The following is a 22,873-nucleotide window of genomic DNA, read 5'->3' as shown; positions in this document are numbered from 1 at the left end:
ATACTTTTCTTATTTTTAGCATCAGTTTTGTATTTTTAACTCTAATTTCATTTCTCTCTTTCTTTCCGATTGTTTTGTTTCACCGTATTGATTATATGTATTATGCTTAATTGTTATACGGGTGTACGGAGAGACTTCGACTCTTTTCGGGATGTTTCAGAGTTTTAGAAACTGTAGTGAAAAAATTAGTTGAAAGAAATATTCAGAGGTCGTATTAATATTGTTGAAGAACAGTCGGCGGTGTTGTTTAATGCTGATGCTTGTGATGTTTGAAAGTGACAAATACTGTCTGGTTGTTGACGAAAATATTTTATAAAATATTACATTTGTATTTAAATACACCTTTTCGAAAATTACTGCAAATTAACCATTCTAACAACGGTTTTCACTTCTTTAAATATCGTATCGAACAGCGGTAACTAAATGCAATCTTTGAGTTCGATGTGTTGGAAGAAAAAATTTTTTTTTGTAGTTTAAAACCGTAAAGTTTGTTTCATTAAAAACCATCCGAAAATCAGTTTCGTCCTCGAAGCAAAAGAAATAAAATTTCTTTTCAATCGATCTGCGAACATGTTGATTTCTAAAAAACAAAACGATGTAAGATTTCTATCGCTGTTATTATCGTCGATCTTAAACGTAGGTAGGAATGAAAATATCAGGGTGCTGCTTCAATCGATACCGCGATCATCAATACGTATAATCAATTCTCGTTTCGAAACATCTGGGACTCTGTACGATCGGTAATGCTTAGGAGTTTAGGAACTTGTAAAGTAGGTCCAATTTATCGGCTACACGTAAACGCTGTATATAATGCACACCCTGTTTCAACCGAATTTTGTTATGCCCGTGTACGTTTTTTGTCTACCGTTAAAACTTACATAACGTCTGCAGTAAGACGTCGAGAGATCCGATCGCATTCTCTTTCAAAGTAAAAGTATCTCTGTATCTAAGGTGGTTAGAATGGACCAGCTACACGTAGCTTATACATATACTCATTGTCAGTCGTGTTCTTTGCCGGTTCATCGAGCGACGTCGGTTTCGATCTTTGCCCATCTGGTGTGCTTTTTAAAATTGTCGGAGCTTTCCAATTTAAAAAAACAAAAAAAAAACATATATCTTCGTGCCTTTGTTCCTTCAAATCGTTCGGTTGTTCGATAAACGACACTTGGTTTTATTTCACATTGCACATTTAGGGAAAAAAAAACTTATCATGCCACCATTTTGTTTTTATGCAGCAATAATAATCTTTCCTTTCTTTCTCGTCACTTCGTTATTGTTTTTTTTTTTTTTTTTCTTTCCCATTCAAACGAGCTAGCGCAAATGCGCTGTCAATATTTGAAAATATCGATTTTCAATTCGACAGAACAAAATCGCATACTTTTTTTTTTTTTTTTAATCTTATTTCGAGTACAAACACATACTATCGAAATAATTGTTTACTTACCGGAATTTTTGGCTCCGTCATCTCCGTATCTCAATTGCAGGCTACAACTACAGACACACGTTGGAACAATTTGAACGGTTTTTTGTTTCTTTTTTTGGTTTTTTTTTATTTGCGTTAAAGTTTCCTCTAATAATATGTCACGTATTAGAAGTCTTTAATCCTGGTAACAACGAGGATACTCCTGGAATTACAAACAGTAGCTTGAATTTTCATCGGGGGAAATTATACCGGGGAAATGACAAACTTTTAGTCCCTTTGTTCGAAGTAAAGGAATAAGAAATGAAAAAAAATCGATGAGTTATTTAAATTCGGTTGCGTTTCATTTTTATAACTTATTCTTTGTGGCGTTTTTATCGCCCGCTTACAATTAGCGGCAATGATAAGATCGGTATCGCACGGTAATAAATACTTGACACACGTTTGCGCGATTATCGCGATGCGTATTCCTGTATCATACCGTGCGGGGTGTATATAAATTCCAATTAATTTCATTGGCATAAAACTTTGCACGGTGGCCGGAGGTGAAAAACAGTGCGTCGTAATAAATGCTGAATCAGTATTAAACACTCGTCGACGACGGTTGTAACGCGAGAGAAAAGCAAGGAAGAAGACAAAAAAGTAAAAAAGATAAAAAAAAAAAAAAAAAAAAAAAATAAAAAAAATAAGAATGATAATATAAATAAACAGGAAATAGACGACAATATTTAAACAAAAATCAAACGACGAGAAGTTAACGAACCAAAAGTCACAGATCTGTATACCTCTTATCTAAATTCTTTCCTCCTTCCACTTTAGCTATATGCGTTGAAACTCGTCCGGATGAGAAGATTATAGACGATTATATGATAATTAAACGGACGAATAGAGCCGCGGGCGATTTGCGATCGGTGTTCACATGTACGTGTGTAATAAACCTGCCGGTGAAGAAACGATCGACGACCGCGCGCAGGTAAAAATCGCAACGCGGTTCTCCACCTGATCAGGGGGGTTGAAAACGAAACAAAATGAAACGAAAAAAAATAAAGGGACGAAAAACAACGGGGAATAAAAATTGTTCAACTATTATCAATATCGATCACTGACGGTAATAAATTTCCTCGCGTGTTCAAACCCGCGGTTTCGAGTGTAATTGTAAGACTGGGGATCGGCGGTATGGTGGCGCGGTTATTCAAACATTGAATCGAGTTTCGCACTCGCAGGGGGATTCAGGATCGACGGTGGGGTGGGGGAAACAGAAATACAGAGAGTCACGACGTGTGGGAGGAGGTGGAATTTGTTTCTCTTGATACCTCGGCGAAGTTCGGTTTAACTTGGTGAAGTTATAAGGAGAGGAGGGACGATGCTTCGAGAGAAATGTAAGTCTCTCTATAGGACCTGCCGTGCCAATTCGAGAAACCGCTCAACTCGTTAGTTTGGTTTTTCTTTGCGTACCGTCAATTGTAAAACACGATTACATATTTTTTTTTTTTTTTTTTCAAAAATATTTCACCCCTCTTTCGTCATTGACGCGACAAAGTACGAAACAAGAAGACGCTGAATTTTTATCATTTTTCGATGTCGTCAGAGACGGAATTCACTTTTTTCCCCATTCGTTGGACCGATTTTATTTTTTAGTCAACCGATTCTTGACGGATTTCACGATTTTTTTTAAATACAATAATCAATACGCATCGGTGGTGGTGTGCACAGTGAATGCAATTTTTGGAAAAATTTTTAAATTCTTTGAAAGTAAAATTATTTTTACGTCTTTAAGAATACAGTTTCATATCGATAATATTAGTTACCGAATAACAGTTCACCTGTATTTAAAGACTCCTGATACTCTAACAATGAGTCCATTGCATAAAATTTTTTGAAACCTAAAATTCTACTTCTTCAAATTCTACTTGAGAAATAAGTCAAATAATTGATTATCGTTACTTATATTCCTTCGGGGAATACTTTGGATTTGTTTTTAATCTTCGAAGAGATTGGACACTTTTGAAAAAAAAAAAAAAAAAACCGATTGGCAAGATGCCGAGAATCTGAAAAAATATAGAAACGTATCGATACGATAATGTGTAAAAGAAAAAGCAGACACAATTTATTTTTTTCACTGATTCCATGAAATCAATTACTCGACTATTAATATCAAGCAAATATGTAACCGCCTGAATAATTTATTGATACACTTGCTAAATTACAATAACCGTTTACTCGGACAAGATAAACATGATCGACACTGGTCAGATATACCCGGAAAGTCAGGAAAAATTTGGGGAATTTTGTGGCCGTAGCAAGAGAGAGAGAGAGAGAAAATGAAACTTCCGTAACGAAAAAGCAAAATCTTGAGAACAATTTCCCTCTGTGTGTTACTATCAAACACATCATTGACTCGGAGCTTTGTTTATTAGATAGTTGAATTGGCATTATTATTTCGGATTTTGGTCAGGTAAAAATTATAATCAGGTAAAAAAAAAAAAAAAGTCAGGCAAATGTCGGGTAATTTATTCGAGTATTTTTATCGGCCACCAGACGACAACCGACCGTAATAACCGGTGTAAAAATAAGCCAAGAAAAAAAGAAAAAAAAAAAACATGTACAAAACGCGAAATCAAATTAAACTACATTTCAAACGTAACATTTTTGTAACAATTGTTATTTCCGGGTAATTTGGTCCCGGCAACCACCACGATTGTTGAATGTTTTTCTCGGTCGACTTGGCGCGGAACGGGGCATACGAGCGTTCGTCGTACGGGCATAAAGAAACATCATCGTGCATTGTTGAGTGTCAGGCCCGATAGTTATGGGCCCCCGGCAACCTTGTCCCAGTGGCATGCGTCCATCCGGCGGGGCGTCGCGTCGTGCGTCGGTATTAGTAAGACGAAGAGAGTCGCAACCTTTTCTCTGGGTCAGCAGTCGGCACCCACACGATCGGGCCCCGCGACGCGTCGCGTAGCATCATCTCCAGGCATTCCGTCCGAGGCGCAGCCTTTACCTTCTTTATTTGATAACATTAATTTTAACGTAATTGCGGACCGCTGCCTCGAGTAGCGTTGATCCTTCGCTGCCCGATACCTCCCATATACCTCTTGCCCAATCAACGATCCAGGGGCTAATTAAGCTGATGAAAACAAGAGAGAGAGACGGAGAGAAAAATTTAAACGCGGCTAAATGCCGAGGGATTAGGCTTTTATCGTTATTGGATCAAACGACCCATGACTGATACAAACGCTTGTAAACTTTGATTCGAGTTAGTTTTTTTTTTTTTTTTTTTTATGGGTTATTTTTGTCTTGGGTCATTAATTTACGGGTTATCTTTTCACGGGTTATTGAGATTAGTCACCGGTTATTATTTATATAATATACCGTATTAGATTCGAAGTAAGGTGACGTCGGTTCGGATCAAGTTTACTTCATTGCAAGTCTAAATTGGGAAAAATTACATTATTACTCTTTTTATAGTTATTAGAAAATTGTAGTTAAATGGATACATCGTTACGATAACGGCTCAACGTGAAAGTGTGATTTTTTTTTTGGCTATTTTACAAGATTCGAGTACGTATATCTAAAAGATCAACGATGGTTTTTCATTAGATTTTTTCACATCAAGTGTTTCCCCGTGAAAACAGTTCAACGAATCGGATTTCAATGATTCGACGATTTTTCAGATCCACGTAGCATCGATCTTGGTGACCTACGAAAACGGTTCTAGTACAAAAGTTTTTCTGTTCTCTATGAAGTTTTTGATGCTAAATATTAAAAACGAATTCGTTAAAGTGTAGTTCTGTCGAAAATCAGAGTTAATCATTCTTAATACAAAAGTGCACGAATCGATTTGGTTGAAATTTATAGACATCATGCCTCTTTTGACCCCGAAGATAGTCTATAAATTTGAAATTGGTCTCGCAAGCACTACTTTAGCACTGTACTTATTAAAATATTACAATCAGTGCCCTGATACGCTATACAATTGTGTGGAATTCTAGTCCAAGATTCAGATATTTCTCGGCATCTAGAAAAAATATTGAACAAAACACCGAAAGTTAGTATAAATGAAAAATTTGCAATTCCTGATGCCTAGTTACTGGCTAATTTTCATATGTTAACCCAATTTTTGTTTTCTTGCACGCCTATTTCAGTTAATTTAGATATCGTCGCAAGTTCACCGAGAATTGTTTTCTAGGCAGGTTTCCATTTCACTTGTGCCGTGATTCCTTGATCATTTTGTAATATTTATTCGCGATATCGATCGCGGAATACGAAGATTGATTGTATAATCATTCATGGATCTTGTAATGCGATATTTAACCGCTCACAGTGTGCATATTCAAGCGGTTTTGAAATCATCCGGGAGGAATGGAATCTAGGTAAAAATTAATCTGTAAAACTCGTGGAGTATTTTCAAAAGATACAACCTATGGAAGCCAAAATCTTGACGGTCGAGTGAAACTCGGAATCGTTTATAACAAATTGAGCAAGCCGGGAGTGTAGTATTTTCGCAAAATTGGTTGGCTGCCAAGTTGCCAAGCACACGAAACGAACACGCCTTAATTTGCAAAATTCACGAGACACCAACTCGGCTGGTCTATGTTTAACACAAAATTTGTCAAGTATCGTGAAATGGCAGCGTAAAAAAATAAGTCTCCACTCAATGTCAGTTTACAATTTTCTTAAATATTTTATCGAAAAAAGCTATAGACAATTGTTTCGGGTTCGCGTATAGATTTGCGAATCAAAACCCTTTGCAAAAATGGTCAACAAAAATGTTGAAACTGCGTCGTCGCAATATTTGCAGCTGTAAACATGTGTCGAAATTAAAAGAAAATTTTTATAGTAAAACACAGACTGTTTGCCAAATTTTTCCGACTACCCTTTGTTTCTCTGAAAAAAATTTCCAATTAGCTTAGTCATTTGGACCGAAAGTTCGGAATTTAACGAAACAAATTTCACCATCGCAGATGAGACTGGAAGTATAGATCGAACCGAAATCTATTACGCAAACGACAAAACACGGTGCTATAAAATCGATAAAACTGTCTAAAGTATGCAGAGTCAGCTGTACGGCGGTCGATAAAGAAAGGATAAGAATTAATAACGATGGAAAAAAAAAAAAAAAAATTAAAAAATGAAGGGAAACGAGAATAAAAAATCATTGTAACCCAAACCCAATTTTTCAGGTTTAACCAGGCGCGTAAAAGATTCCTGAAATTAAACGAGCTCTGCTTAAGAACGGTCAATGTAACGTGATACATTTAACGCCGACGTTGTCGCGTGTGTCCTTTTTTTTTATTTCACTTCTATTTTTATATTCAATATTTTTTTTTTCCATATCCATTGTAATCGACACGTTGAATTTAATCGAAGTTGACGCGGTCTCGTTACAAAAATTGCAAAACTTTGGCGTTAACTATACTTGGACGAGACGTGCGGCTTTTGTGTTTATTCGACAATGTTCTTTTTTTTTGTTTGTTTGTTTGTTTTTTTTTGTGTTTTAAATTTTGAATCATTTAGTAATTTATTTATTTTTTTTCTCGGTACCGTTTCGGTGCCTTCCCGATATTGTTGAACCGTAACGACATTTGCTTGGCCAAACTGCAACAGCTCAAAGCCGTGTGAAATGGTCCAGTAATCGCGTTTCTCGCCGATAATATACATATTTATAACCAGATCTGTTTTCGTTATGCAACAAAATGTTGTCAAGATAGTTTGTTTATTCAGGCCAATATTTGTCCTCGCTGCAATCATTTTTTTTTCTATTTTTTTCTTTTTTTTTTTTCTTTTCCCAGCCATCGACATTTTTCGCAAATTAATATTTTACGTGATTCGGGGCAAGGGTATGATAGACAAACAGTGAATTTTGCGCGCATGTATAACAAGACCACCTTTCAAACAGGACAACGAATAGCTAATTTTTGCGCGAATTGCTTTCGCCTAATAATAACGCGTCGAAACTTTATGGAATTCGGTGCGAAAACGATTATTTTCATTCGTCTACGGTTTTTATTTCTTCATTTTGTTTTGTTTTTTTTTCTTCTTCTTTTCCGTCCTTTTCTTTTATTTTTCAATCCATTTATTCCTTCTCTGTCTTCGGTGTAAGAAATATTTAAAAAAATCACCCGTCACGGCGATGTTGCAACGCGACCGGCGGCGCGTGCATTAATTATCTTGGTATAAGAATCAACGTCCAGCGATGATCAATATTACACGCTAACTGCACGCAAACACAATTATTCCCGTCTATAAAGTACATTATACCTCCTATACGTCTGCGTTGGTAAATTTTGTTTTTAATTTTTTATTTATTTTTTTTTGTTTTTTTTTTTGTCTTATCGGAGTCACAGACGGCGAAAAGAAATCTCGCGATTTGTACGCAAACATGATTATTATCTTTTACTTTCTCTAGGCGTGTGTACGTATAATACGCCTGATGCCCACCTACAGCCGAAACTAACCAACGATGTAACGTGTAATTATCCCGGTCAGAGTGAGCAGCGGTAAACAGCACCGGTAACTAACTACTCGACTCTGTTTTTACGCCAACTTTTATAATCCGCAAGTGACAGTTCGCTTGATATTTGCATGTTCGAAAAATGCGTGGGCATGTGTGAGTACCATGTATACGATAGTCGGCATGGAATATCCCAGACGTTGAATTCCTTTGAAATCGGAGACGGTTATTAGGTCGCTTTTTCCCGCTAAAGCGGCTCGAAGTTTCGATTTTTAAGCCAGTGTCCTGGTTCAGATGCCTGAAAAAAGGTGATTTTCATTTTTTTTTTTTTTTTTTAAATTTATTTTGATGTGGAACGAAACAAAAAAAGCTTCTTAAAAATTTTGAGCGTATTTTAACACACGTTTGAAGAGTACAAGAAAATTTTTTTATTATCAAATTGTTGCCAAATGGCGGAGTTGTTAGCTGACCATGTATTTTTACTATCGATGAATCAAAAAAAAAAAACACTGAAATAATTAATTTTCGAGCTTGAATGAAAAAAATTTCCCTTGTAAAAATCGTCACTTTGACGTTCAAGCTCGAAAATTAATATGATTTCACGGTTTTTTTTTGGACTTTTGATAGATTAAAAATTTTAAGAAGCTTCGTTTTTCTCTCCTTATCAAAAAGATCCCCGAGAATCACTTTTTTTTAAGGCCTCTAAACCAAAACATTACCTTAAAAGACAGATGTACCACCGTTTGTATTATTATTCGTCAGGTTAATCACGCGACAAAGCGATTGATAAGCATGGTAAAAATTTAAATCGACTTTGAGATTTCATTCCACTTGACTGGTCTCGGTAATCATGCTTGTAGAAGTTTAGGATTTGGATAAACGTGGAATTGTCATAAAAATATCGTTACAGACTCTGGGAAATACTACAGAATATTGTATTCTCAGCTCGGGACTAGGAGATTACAGGAGATGTACAAGAATCTTATACACGCGAGTGTTCCAGCGAAGATGAATGTTCTTCTTTTGCAGAGCGTTACCTTATAAACTCTTGAAAAACATGAATATTGTATTTCATTTCGATTCGTTTCACAATATCAGCGTTGCCTACAGGCAGATAGCAAATAAAATTTCAGTTGCTATACAACGAATTGCGCCGTTAGCGCAATTCCGCGTTCGAATTTTTGTATAACGATTGAGCAAACCTCCAGTTATAGTCGGTTTTTTGAAAGCGGTCAGGTCGCATGATCATTTTGCAACAAAAAATCGAGTGGGATGGCCCGATTATTATATCGCTAGCGAGAATTGTTTCGATATGTGTGGAATAGCGTTCGCTTGGTTCTTCAATTCGCATCGTGGATTGCACGGCGTATCATTAAACATTTCGCAATAAATGGTGATCGAAATAATTACAGCCTTACTACAGCTTATATACGAGTCATCGGCATACGGCAGTTTCAATTATGCATCTCTCCGGTGCAGCATTAACGGCAGTGAGATTCGCCAATAAAGTAACAACCATCTTGGTACAGGTGAAGTATTCCCATGATTCAAACGCGTCGTCGATGCGCGGAATATATAATTGAGAATTCAGAAATTCATAGCTGAGAAAAATGTCACCGGACTTGAGGATTAGTTGGTCCAACTCACGCCGTGGTCCAAATCAAAAGTCGACGAAGTAAAAAACCATTATTCGCGCCGATTGTGGCGAAGGTGAATCGAACAACGTTTCTGCTGTGTAATCGAAATAAATACGAACAAATACCTACGAGTAGCGCTACACTGAGAGAAATTTTTAGTTTCGGTTACCGCTCAGTCCCCTTAACTATTTTCATTTTTTACCACAATCCAAAAATATAGTTCTAGGTAGAAAATGGCAATTAGTTTTCCAGTTGTTACCGGAAAGTCTAGTATCCGTTACTATTCTTTTTCATTACGATCGCTGTTACCAGATTTTCCTGTAACTGTTGCGAAAATTTAATGCTCGTGCAACAATAAATTGATGCTAAAGCCTTGTTTAACTAAAAAAGTAGAGTAAACGTTGCAATTACCAAAAAAGAATCGACGATAGCGCAAAACGCTTACGCGCACCTCTTTTTTCGTAATTCCAACAATATTCAAACAATTTTCTTTTAACGATACCTGTCTCACTGAATTTTTCTAGTCACTGTAACAATTGAAATTTTTCTCAGTATACCAAAGCTATTAACGATTTGAAGAAAGGTTTCAATTGATTGAATTCTGGGATTTTTCATCCGATTCTAATGTTTTTCTGTTCATTTCGTTCTGAACAGATATATCCAAAGTATTTTTTTTAATAATGTTTATACACAGACTGGATAAACGTAGGTTTGCATTTGAGAGTATAACTGTACCATCAGATAAGGTTTCTCAAATGTTTTCCATAAAATTTGTGGGGATCTGGTCAGTGAGCAAAATGATTTCACAGACACTAGAATATGTTCAAAAACACCAGAATTGAATCATTTTGAGCATACTAATTGCGAACCCATTTCTTCACCTGTCAATATCTTGGCTGTTGTGTCATTCTCCTTCACTATCATTGGTGCAAACATCGTTATTGGAGATTTTGTAAACGGTTTTCAGTTTTTTTTTTTTTTTTTTCCTTTTTTATCCAACTTTTGACTCGAACTGCGTGCATCATTCGTCATCAACGGGTTCCAAAAGATGTTACGGAACTAGAAGAAAATAAGAATCTTCGTCACCGCTAGCGATGACCCGAGGCCAAAGTTTCTGACTTCAATTACCGCATTGTTACTCATTCCTAGACCAATTAATCTCAGAGCTCAGCTGCATTAACACAGGATAATCGCACCGTATGAGCGGCGCACGCACGCGTGATGGCGTGGCATTCACTTTTCCACTCTGAATACTCGGAATATTTAACCACACCGAAGAGGTACGTTAAGAATTGCCTTACGTGTAACGCGTAATAGCTCTCTGCGGTTGTAATCGGCACAATGCATGAACTCTCCGAGTGCGAAGTAATGAACTTATGTCTTACGTTACGTATGGTCGTCGTCTTTGCCCGAAGGAGAGAAACCACCCCACCCTGCCTGTACACTCCATGCGTACAACAAGCCCGGCACGTGTCTCCTGGCTGATCTATACGCGGGTATACCATATAACGAGATGTAACAATCACAACCTCGGCAGATTAAATCGTCTGTAATTACATGGCTATTGCTGGTATTACAGAGAGTATGTACGGGAGCCAATCTTGATTGATCAAACTTATTATACTCGCTGTTGAGAGTCCGTCGCAGCTCCGCCCGCAAATATTTTCAAATTTATCTCGTGGTTGGGCTGAAATCAGTAACGTTAACGTCGACGTAACGAAACATCCGGGTTATGGTCGTTAAGAAATCGTTGTTCTGTAATTTTAGAACAATTTTTAAGGAGTGGGATCTTCGAAATTTGAGTACATTTCGTTTATCAAGGTTTACCAAATTTCAGACAATCGTAAAAAGTGCGAAGTAAGGATCTTTCTTAAACGTGCATCGTTGAGGTAACGTTACTAACTTCTACGTCTTTTTTGTAGATCACATTATCGGGACCTTGAAAGTTTTTGAACATAACCTTCCTCTATTCGTAAGAGTTTGTCGATCTTCTTCCGATTTGGAAGAATGATAGATGAATGGAAGATGAATATCGTTGTATCTCCAAAACTATTGATCTGGTTGTAACGCAATGTAGCAAAAAATGTGGCCCTGGCGTTGTAACTGTCCATGGAAAAAAAAAGAATCGAAATTGGTTCAGTAGTTCCGAGCTTATAAGCGAACGTACGGCGGAAAATCCTTAAGCTTTATATACGTAGGTATGTAGAGAAGACAGAGAAGAAAAAATACGACATATGTATACATTGTACCAGAGATACACGGTAGCGTTAATAAATTCGTTTGACGGATATGAGGAGGTGGATTACGCCGTGTATAATTGTTTGTGTAATACCAATTACGTAAATGCAAAACGGAGCGAGGGGCATTTGTATAATCTATGACTGAGACGAGCGGAGAGAGGTAAAAACAGAGCGAACGACGAAAAATATGCTAATTAAGAAGAAAGATGGAGAAAAAAAGCGCATTTGACAAACATTTGTTACACGTGTATATAGTTAGAGTCGAAAACTTTCTCCTATGTTCAACAGATCGACGAGGCTGACTTATTGTGCTGTACCTACATATTGTACATGGGAACTTCGCAGGTGAACGTTTCTCTCGCGAATGAACCACTTTTGAAATTGATCGCTCATCGTCATTTCGAATCTTTAATTGTTTCGCACTAGAACTGCACTTTGCGAATAGTTACTCGCGGGTGAAAATAAATCTAACACGTTCTGGAAAAAGTTAAGTATGCGTTACGATTCAGACATTCCACGTTGCAGAAGCAAAAATGCGCAACTTTGATGCTGAATTGCGTACTCTGCGCCAGATCTCGTGGAATTCGACACGAAATTCTGAACAGCGTGTAGTAAATCGATACGAGCAGAGTTTGCGAATGTTGCGGAGTTTGATAGCGGATCGTTAAACATCCGAACGAACGTAAATCCGCGCATGAACATTTACAAGCACGGTGTAACGGCGAAACAGAGTTGAAACGAACGTTGTATCATTTTCGTATCGGCTGTACATAAATTGGTGTATAAAAACAAAAAAAAAAACAAAATCGGCGAACCAACGACTTCGCAATTTGTGTAAAACGCGGTGCGTGCAGCGGTAACAACAATCCGCGTATACTTCATTGTCCTATAAAAGGTCTTTTCAAAAGTCGGATTGTGAGATTAAAACCACTTAGGGTTGCATAATTGCGTGTCAAATTTACCGAGGCGCTGCTCCGTATCCCTCGATCCGTGCTTGGAAACGCTACCCGACACTCCGCTGCTGTGCATTATACACATCGTCATTCGTGTCTGCAATTCGAGTTGCGGTTCCAAGATGCATTACACAAACGCAAACACCTTCGTACTGGATACATGCACGCGCGGAGACGACTGGTTTTAGTTTTTTTTTTTTATTTATTTATTTATTTTTTTCTTAAATTCAAGAGAAAAATTGCCCTCATTACTTACTTACAAGGCGCAAAATCTACCGCCGAAGAAAGAAACTCTTTGCAACAAAGTCTCGCTATGCGAGAATGGACAACGTGTCTCTCCGTGTTCTTAGTTGTTTTTTATTTTTAATTTTTTTTTTTTTTAATTTTTTTTTTATTTCGTTATACCTTTTCTTGCATCGCGAACAATTTTCCGCTCTTAACTTCCTCCGATTATCTGCATACTTACTCAGTTATCCGCTCTAGCAGCTCGTGCAATCTTTCGAATAATCACCCCTGCTCTGCGGCAATGCACTTCGTACTACTACATTAAAGCAACGATTTTGTTGTTGGAGGCGTAGAGAATTTGCCAATACAGAGAAATCTCGCTCAATTATTTATTTAATTATGCAAAAGCGTGATTATCGGACGTGGTAAAAGTTACCGGTGTTGTAAAATGTTGGAAAAATTTTTACTTTACAGTGAATAAAAAAATTGATACGCCGACGGTTTAGTCGGTATAATTGAAAATTGTTTTGTTTTAACGAAGTTGAATGTTTTTTTTTCAAATGTCACGTTTTTAACGACAATAATGATCGGAATAAATATTAATATCAAAATCTTATCAGGTTAGTGAAAGAAATCGAATTTCGATTATGGAGAGTCTGAAAAAGTGAAACGGTAATGTTAAATTTCGGATATTTAGAGAAAAGAATTTATTGTAAAGAAGAAAAAAAAACGAGCTTACTTCATCGCGCAACGTATAAATTGTTCCACGCACGTTCTGTAATAGTTTTTACGTGTATACTCCTAAACTTATTTGACAAGGGCTTTGCAGACGAGCATTTGCAACGCGTAACGCATTGTGTTGTATCTACACGTGAGTGTTTTCAAACGAATCCCGTACCTCGAGAATAACAGCCACATTACGTCTACCCAACTTTCGGTTTCAGTCAAGATCCTCTCGACCTTGCTCGTCGTATTTTACTGTACAGAGTCCCGAATCTTAATTGCGACTCGATGACAACTCTTACACAAACTCGCTAACGTACCGAGCTTGAAGGTGTGATTATAATTTTGAAGAGAAAAGAAATTAATAAACGAGAAAAAGAGAAAAGATTAAAGAAGAAGAAGAAGAAGAAGAAGAAGAAAAAAAGGAAACCTCGTCATCGCAAAATCTGATTGTGAGATATAAATCTTCTCTGCTTTAATCACGGTTAATTGGGATACCGCTGTATCCTCGATTAATTTATTTACTTAACTAAATTCCCTCTCATTCTCGATTCATTGTTTCTCTTCATACAATTAATATTTATTGCAGAGATTTGCAATCTCTTCTTTCCCGTTTCATTATTATATACTTATAATTCTCTCTCGTTAACCTTGCATATTTTTGCTCGAATTTACGCACACGATGCAGAGCACGGTGAATTTTATCCTCTTGTAGACTGTTACTCGATTTTAATTGCCATCCGATTGATATTAAAAAAGTTGGTCACCCAAAAAGCGATACTTTATATTAATTTTATTACAAGATATTCGTACATTAAGTATTAATAAAATTATCATATTTATAAGCTGCAAAGACTTCTGCAAATACAAAAAAAAAGAAACGTATAATTTTAAACATAAGCTTACAATTAGATATCGATGCTTCTTTTATAATAGCTTTAAAATGGTTGAAAGTCTAGGAATAAATTCATACATTTGCATTCTACGGTTTGTTTTATTCTGAAATCTATCTCTATAAATTCACTGAAACACTTTTCTTTTGTCATGCTCGCATTTTTAAATATTTAATTGTTCAAAATCGCACTGACATTGATTATGATCATCAAATGCCAACTTGTGAAGGAAAAATAAAAAGAGAATAAAATCTGTACCTGTGGCTTTATAGAAAATACCGTGGAGTGAAATCGAACGAATCTACTAGATTATTAACAATTGTAAAGAGCTACGAAATTAAGCATTTACTTTTTATAAGCTTCTATTTATAATTCCAGTATTTTCCAATTTAATATTTTCAAAGAGATCTTCTTCGCTTACGAATATATAATAATTTGATAAATACTCAGTGTCGTCTTAAAAAATTAACAAAAAATATTGTTTTTTGGCCAACCAACCTACTTAAGAAAATTCACGCGTTGTGCAACCTTATCAGCACTAAACGACCCTCGAGCATTAAAACTATTTTATATAATACCTATGCGTGTAACTAACTATATTCGACGCACCTGACATTGGGCTCACATTTTTCGTATTCAATACGCGTATTTTTCGATCACCTGGTACCTTATAGAACGCTACGTGGAAGCCTAGTCGCATAGGAAGGCGACGCATATCTATGCCGCATTCCCTGTCGATTCGACCTGCTGATGACCCTCGTCACCTTCAATTTCTGCTTTGATTGCGGTGCGTTGCGGAGTATTAAAAAAAAAATCGAAGAAAATATTTAGCTTCGTTCGACGATTAATAATCGTCAAGTTAATTTGTGTTTCTTCTCCATTTTTTCGTGTGTGCGAAATATCTTTGTGTACAACAACGCGAAGCAATTGAGTAAATAAAAGGTTGTACTGAATACTCCGATTATCCTAAACAAAGATTTTTGCCAAAACATAGACGACTTAATATCTTTTCGCATTCTGACCGTAAATACTTTGCCAATAAAAAAAAAAAAAAAATCCAATCTATAATAATTTTTCTTTCAAACACTGATATTTTCTTCTCGTTTCTAAATAAATTTCCGCAGCTTACTCGCCACTTCATGATTTCGAAAGTACCGATTTTTGACTCGCTAAAATGTCCTGAATATTCTCGTATTTGATAAAAAGTTATGTACCAAATCTTAAGTCAACTTGTAGATATACTAAATTTTCATTAACCGAAGCAAGTTTCGACGTGCGAAGGAAATCATCCGGGGATTTTGAAAATCTTGACATGTCTACCGTCTCTTGAGGTGCCATTCGACATGCTAATTGGAATTAGCGATCGAAGATGGCGGGCGAGGGTCGCACGGAATTCCCCATGCACCACTGATGGTGCATACGTGGTCGGTATCGCGTATGTAACCGGGCACCGACTATCATATATGCCGTCTTTGCTTTTCACACTCGGTGTCCGCTAATTGCGCAATGCAGGAATTTTAAGTCCGGTATAACGAAAGGTCATATTTTTATCCGATCCTCGCACCTCGACACTCGGCCCATTGTTACCCGGTAATTACACCGGTATTTTTTCTTCCCTTTCTTCGTCTTACTCGTTGAGTAGCTTCTGTTTGGTAAATTGGTCGGACAGGCGGTTACGCGTTGTTTCGTCACGCGAAAGACCGATTTGCGGATATTTTATCATCCTGATTGTTAACCTGCGCCAAAACCAAATTTCAATTGAACGTAGATTCGGGGTGGATACGGTGAAAATATTTTTGTTCTCGATTCAACCACATCTTTTACTTTTTTCACCTGAAAAACTGGACAAGAGTGGCATATTATTCCCTCTTTACTTTTTTCTCTCATCTATGGAGAAAAGAAGTGGCACTTTCTTCCCACATTTTCGGGAAATATAATCTCATCTTTGCCATAAACTAATTTCTCGGTTTTTCTGGTTTTCTCTCTTTTCTTTTCCATTTTGAACTACATCTATCTATATTATTATAATCTTTCAATGATATTATAGTTTTCAGACTGACAGATCACACTTGCATATAAAAGGAAACCACTTTTAAGTCAATAATGTGGCCAGAGCTGAGCCGGGAATAAAGTCCTGTACGTAACGCAGGAATAAAAGTCGATTATTCCCTTGTTGCATAATGTAATAAACTTAAAGGTTATTTTTTTTTCTTTTTTTTTTTTAAGTTGCTCATGCACTTTTTCTCGTAGGTATTCTTAATATCTCGTGCTGGTTTTTACTTCATCGAATTGAAACCAAAACGAATACTATTTTCATACGAACTACCCAGTCTCCAAACGAATACGAGTCGGTCAGTTAGACGCGTTATTCATTATTCGACAATAGCGATAGTCAAGGTGAATCTACGTGTTATGCTAGGATTTCTATAGGTATAGAGAAACGACATACTTTTCCATCGGTAGGCACATAAGGTACTAAATATGAAAATTTCGCAACTCCAAATCAAGATCTCAGTCATAGTTATACCTACCTATCCGGGTATGTTGCAGATCGTGGATCGCGCACACCTAAGTTTGCGTAATACTTTGAGGTCATCCCAAACAATCATTGGATAAACGTGTGCGAGTTGAATAATTTTACCACCATGCGAATGAATCCATAACAAAAATTATACAAAGGTATACGGATATCGTGTTTTCGATATTTTACATCGCTTCGGTTACAATAAGTTCGAGAAGACGTCGGGGATTTGCAATATTGCGGTACAAGGCTTGACCTTTAATTTGCAACGAAGCTAATTTATCATAAAAAATTCTTGCCTCAACGCGGGTGACTCGAATCAGATCTTGCCAATGCCGATCACCGATCGTTACTTTCAATTTGAAATTCTTACAGCAGCTGTGTAATGTGACTGGGTGCATTATATTTTTTTTTTTTTGCACCGAATTTTTGGTACAAAGTAACTTTGGTACAAGAGAAATCTTGTAATCATCAAAACTGTGTTGATCGTTTCAAAGAAACGAACGAACGGCAATTTTGCAGAGAAATAAATCGGTTCCCATGGTACAATTCACATTATATCGATGTGAAATCTTACACGACAACCGTATCGTTATACTTAAGAATGGTAATTTGTTAATTTCTATGTAACAAGTGTCAATAACCAACGATCAATAAACTAAAACCTGTTTTAGGTAGTCTGCGACTTTTGTCATGTATATGTCAGTGCAGCAGAGATATGGCGTGAATAATTAACGTCTCAGAAAATGTATTACACGGTCGAGTCTTTGTTTTCCCTGTTCGTCAGAAACTAAAAACAACGCGCGCTTGTCTGCCGAAAGTTAATTTGCACGAACATATCGTGCCAGTGTGCAAATAGAGACAGCTCTGTCCGAATTCCAACGAGGATTCGACAATAAATTGAACAAGTTCTTAAATTGTGGCCTACTTTAAAACCGCTGTAACAACAACAGGTTCAGTGCTCAAAAATAAAAACGTCTAAGCGTTTCGTAAATGATATGCAGTATATAAGGATTCGGCGAGTCGTATTGCACAATTTCTTAATAGCTGTAAATGCCCTATTTCGCAACGAATCGCGTTTTTTCTTTCCACCATCTAAAACGCGCGTCTGTATTATTATACAAACAGCCCTCCCGTCATTGCCTCGATGATACAATCGGGTTGTTATCTTTCTTCTCCATCTCTTTCTCTCTCTCTCTCTCTCTCTCTTCCTCTCGCTTTACGCTCTATGAACAATAATTTAGGAACCTATGACTTTACGAATTCAGACCGACTTAGGCTCACCTAAGCTCGTTGGTTGAAGTTAGTAAGAAACATTGCGTGAAAAACAACTAACTTCCTAGTTTTATAACGATTTTTAAGGAACTAGGATTTCGAAATATGAGCGTGTTTTGTATCATTACGGTTTACTGAATTTCAGACAATTTAAAAATCGCGTAAATAACGGTTTTTCCTCATCTTGAATCGTTACGATAACGTCACTGCCTTAAACGTGATTCTTTATCCTTTTACTGGCAGCTCTGGATATAAGCTTTTTTTTCATTCCTACACGAACGATTGAACAAGCCGAGCATACGATATGTTTAATCATTGTTTTATATAATACAGTTCTTTGCCATATTTTTCTATAATCAAACCATTGCCGATTTGACACGTGTCATAAGATCGGGGGAAATTTCGTCACGTCATTTCTATCGATACACGGTTTTAGACCAACACTAATATGCCTTGGTTCAACTGACACATGTGAAATTATAATTCAATATTATTACGTCTACGCATAGATGCAAGAACAATTTTCGACAAGGTCTTATTACTTCCGTAGGGCCTTGTTCCCTTACACGCGACATGCACGTAGGTATCCAGGCAAATTATCTTGCATCATTTCAAAAGGGCAGCTGGTCAATTGTGGTTTGCTCGTAATGACAAGGGCTACACATATTGCACAACGATAGTTATTTACTTTTTTCCTCATAATTCCATATTTAGTTCGTTCTAGTGTATTGTTTATTTTATTTTATTTTTTCACACGAAGAACTTTGGTGTTTCTTTGGGTATTAGTGTTCGGTGATGCAAGATCATTTATCACGCTCAACAATTATAATATGTGGCGTAGAGTAAATCTTGTGAGCGATTAACGGTGCGTTTAGTTTACCCGTGCAGGTTGATGTTTATCTTTTACCACGACGCAGGTGTGTCAATTTGATTTCAATTAACACCAGGTGACATTTTATTAAGACAAATAATTACCCAGCGATCCGCCGCGTCCTTCGCTAATCACAGAAAATTCAGTCGAGTTAAAATTTACAGTTTTTCTTCTGCCGCATTACAGAGTTGTTTGAAATAATATTCGGAATTTTGCAATCAGCGGTCAGTCAAATTATGGTTGTATCATGATGATCAATCTCGTATCTCGCGATGTAGAAAAAGTGTCTGTTAAGGGGAAGTATAGACAAATCTCGAAATAAAATGTCGTCGATGTTATCGCTGATGATGTAAAAATTTATTGTAAATTTTGAAAATCGTCACATTACCGAAAAATGATTGTCGATTTCTCATGCGCGCGCCGAAAGGAAATCCTCCGAGATTTCAGACACTTTGCACTATGTCATAGTTCTAAAACGACGTGAAGATCGCAATTATTGATTTTTGTGGTTAATTAACTGAGATTACCGAATCGATGGATAAAATGTGTAAAATAATTATAGTGAAATTGTACCAAAGTATTCCTACCGTTACTTAAGTGAAACGTGCTGAATTAAATGCCAATGAAAACAAAGGAATAAGCTTAACAATTGAAAGAATCTCTTAAACCTCGTCGTTATTTATGGGCATACTCTTTTCTTTCTCTCTCTCTCTCTCTCTCTGATTCCCTCAAGGAATATACGATGTAGGTATACGATATCTTCCATCTGATAAATGTTATTGCGCAATTAGCCTTAATTAATTAAACGTCCTAGGCTCGGGCACGCGAACAAGTGTTATTTTTACACTTATCTCTCGACTTCTTTTTTCTTCTTTTCCCACAACTCCTAAACTCCCTGCAACGCACAATATTATCCGTCGGTAACTACACAATCGTATATATTTTACGACAGGCGTATATGGTAGATCACATGCGTGAGTAAATGTCATCGCTAATCTTCAATAATTTATTATTACATATTTTATTTATTTATTTTTTCCTTCCCTTATCCCGCTTCAATTATCTTGATTCACAGTGCCTTTTAAATTAATCATTTAGTTATTTATTTATTTATTGTGTCAAGAACTTGTACGCTCACACGGACACGTACACAATTAACGAACATAATTACACTTCATACGCGGCTTTGATGCTTTCTAATAATGGCATATCGCACACGTGCGCGAACAGAGAATTATTATTACGCCGGCAGAACGTTGCCTCTTCAAATCCGCAAATCGTATACGTATAACGATCTTTGTAAATCCATTTGCGGATAGTCGTGTGCTCGTGATTCTCGTCGACGTTTAAAATTGCAATATCTGCATCGATGCACCGTACAAGCAAATCCCTCAAGATTTAATAACGTCCGGTTTACACCTGATATAACAACTGCGGTATAGATTCTTATCGCAGACCCCTCTTTGCGTAATCTGGATGAGCGATGCAAGTGTGTGAGAAACCAAAACGAAGAGTAAAGATAGAGAGGGGAAAAAAAAAAAAAAAAATTGTGCAATTGAAACGAATTTGCGGTAGGAGGATGCGATGCGATGTTCGCGCCGTGGTTTCATCAAAGGTCGGGCTCACATCGTTCTGCATTTTAACGGCTTTATTATTACACGTACGTGCCTTGTGATGCAATTCTCAATGTCGGCGAAGGATCCTACAGTGTATAATTTGTCCTGATGAAGAAGGCACGCAGAGTATCGCAATTAGTCCAGGAATTTTACTTCTAATTAACGAACGAACCCCGGCGTTCTTCGCTAAGAAGACTTGAACCGTACCTTAAAACTGGAATTAAGAGTTGGCTTGTTGCGTTGCTTCAATCTTCGCAATAGCGGCAATAGCCGAGTATACGGGTATGATATGGAATTATTCCTGATTCCTAGGACCGCACGTGGTGCAGGATAGTCTTTGATCTTCGATGGTAATCTGTAGCCTTGGTGCTTCGAGTAGCGTGCGTCTAATTTTCAACGTCACGGTACGAGGAATCTCGCGTTTATTTAATTAAACATTTTATTTCACATTTTATATACATCTTTGTCTTCTTCTTTTATTCACAAGCAATATCATAAAGATGTTGTCTAGCAGGTGAAGACACTCGCGGTAATGATGTATTAATTATCATCGCGAAGTGTTGAAAGCTATTTTGATTGCCCCTCGCGTTAATCAGATGTAACTAATGAGACGATGACGAGTCATTTGGTAAATTATTCGAAAACCAAGTTACACGTGCAGATATATAATGTACAGGTACTCTAGTCTCCGTACTTTGTACCTTATAAGTAACCTATAATCATCTCTAACTGCTTACTCGATTTACGAATTGTACGCACGCGGTTTTTGGTCAAACCTCTACAGTTTAATGCAAGTTTTCACTTGGTTACAGTCGTGGAAAAATTTTACGCTGGTAAGTAAACGGATGCTACAAACTACAACGACTGTTCAATTTTTCACGAGTTTGCGGTTAGGCATCCGTTTTTATACGCGTGGGAAGTTATATTTCCTTTCTCTAAAATCCTCTTTTCGTACAACGCATACCAACTATCAGTGCAGATACTTCCGGAAAGCAAATTGCATGTTTTCGGTAAAATTCTTCAACATCCTTGCAAACAGAAAAATTAAAAAAAAAAAAATAAAAATGAAAAATGATTCACACTTTAAAAAGTACATAAATAAACGATACTCGGCACTCGTGCTAAGAATGAGTTATCGCAACATTTTATACAAAATTACACAACGAACCGCTAATAATAAAACAGTCGCTGAAGTCTCGATTGTAGGAAAAAAAGGTTTCGAATTACCGATTTCACGGAACATAGAAACTTAGCGCAACTTATACCTTTCGATAATGACATTGATATAATTAATCACAGCCGGTCATCCTCGACGCTTTACGGTGGCAGCCATATCGGCAAATAGTCTGCGCTTGGGGCTTTAGGACTTATTAATCTTTCTGTGCAATCGAATTAACCGACAACCGTGTATATTACGCTGAACGAACGTTCTATTGTGCTAGATTCAAGGGTCCCTTTTAAGCCTCGTTACTCTCCTTTCGTAACGGGTACGTTGGGTAGGTTTAACGAGTGTAATAACGTTTGCGAATAACGCGGTAAAGACGCTGGAACAAGACGTACAAGGTTCGCGATGGTAGCGAAAAAATAATCAAACCAAAGCGCTTTGCCTACCGATGTAGCAGGTATTCTGCGTCAACGATGAGGAGCTGCGTCGCGTTTCTCTTTGACTCTCTTGTCTCTGCAGCGGGATATGTATGAACGATTAATGAGCCCATCACAACGGGATAAGGAGCCCGAGTCACCCGCCGTGCATCCTATACATTCCGCCAAGGAATCACCCATCCAGGATACTTCTCTCGGAGATATTAGTGTCGTCTAACCAGCCTTGTAACATATACGCAAATAACCCAATAAATCTCGGTATAGACCGGCGAGCCGGTGTTCATCCTCCGCAGGCCTTGACACCCGGGCACAGTTTTATACGTATTGTATAAGGTACAGTGTCACTCGCTCGGCTACTCAACCGTGATACGTATAAAGAAAAAAAAAGATCATTTCTCATACCAATGGCATTTATCAGGATTTAATATTGTCATGGTACTCCT

The 22,873-nt window shown here is 37.1% G+C and overlaps 2 protein-coding genes across 2 annotated transcripts in view; one reads left to right on the top strand and one right to left on the bottom strand.

The window, feature by feature from the left end:
* Positions 1–2,590, bottom strand: part of LOC107227537 — a 103,543-nt gene extending 100,953 nt beyond the window's left edge. The window contains exons 1-2 of the mRNA XM_046732012.1: positions 2,206–2,590; positions 1,445–1,625 (exon numbers count right to left, since the gene is read on the bottom strand). Coding sequence (XP_046587968.1) covers positions 1,445–1,465 — 21 coding nt within the window. The 5' untranslated portion in view covers positions 1,466–1,625; positions 2,206–2,590. The remainder of the gene's footprint in view (positions 1–1,444; positions 1,626–2,205) is intronic.
* LOC107227530 (nuclear migration protein nudC) overlaps positions 1–22,873 on the top strand; it is a 142,313-nt gene that overhangs the window by 105,853 nt on the left and 13,587 nt on the right. The window lies entirely within an intron of this gene.

Source organism: Neodiprion lecontei, chromosome 1 (assembly GCF_021901455.1).
Source record: "Neodiprion lecontei isolate iyNeoLeco1 chromosome 1, iyNeoLeco1.1, whole genome shotgun sequence".
Lineage (NCBI taxonomy): Eukaryota > Metazoa > Arthropoda > Insecta > Hymenoptera > Diprionidae > Neodiprion > Neodiprion lecontei.
This window is presented reverse-complemented; position numbering and strand designations above follow the sequence as displayed.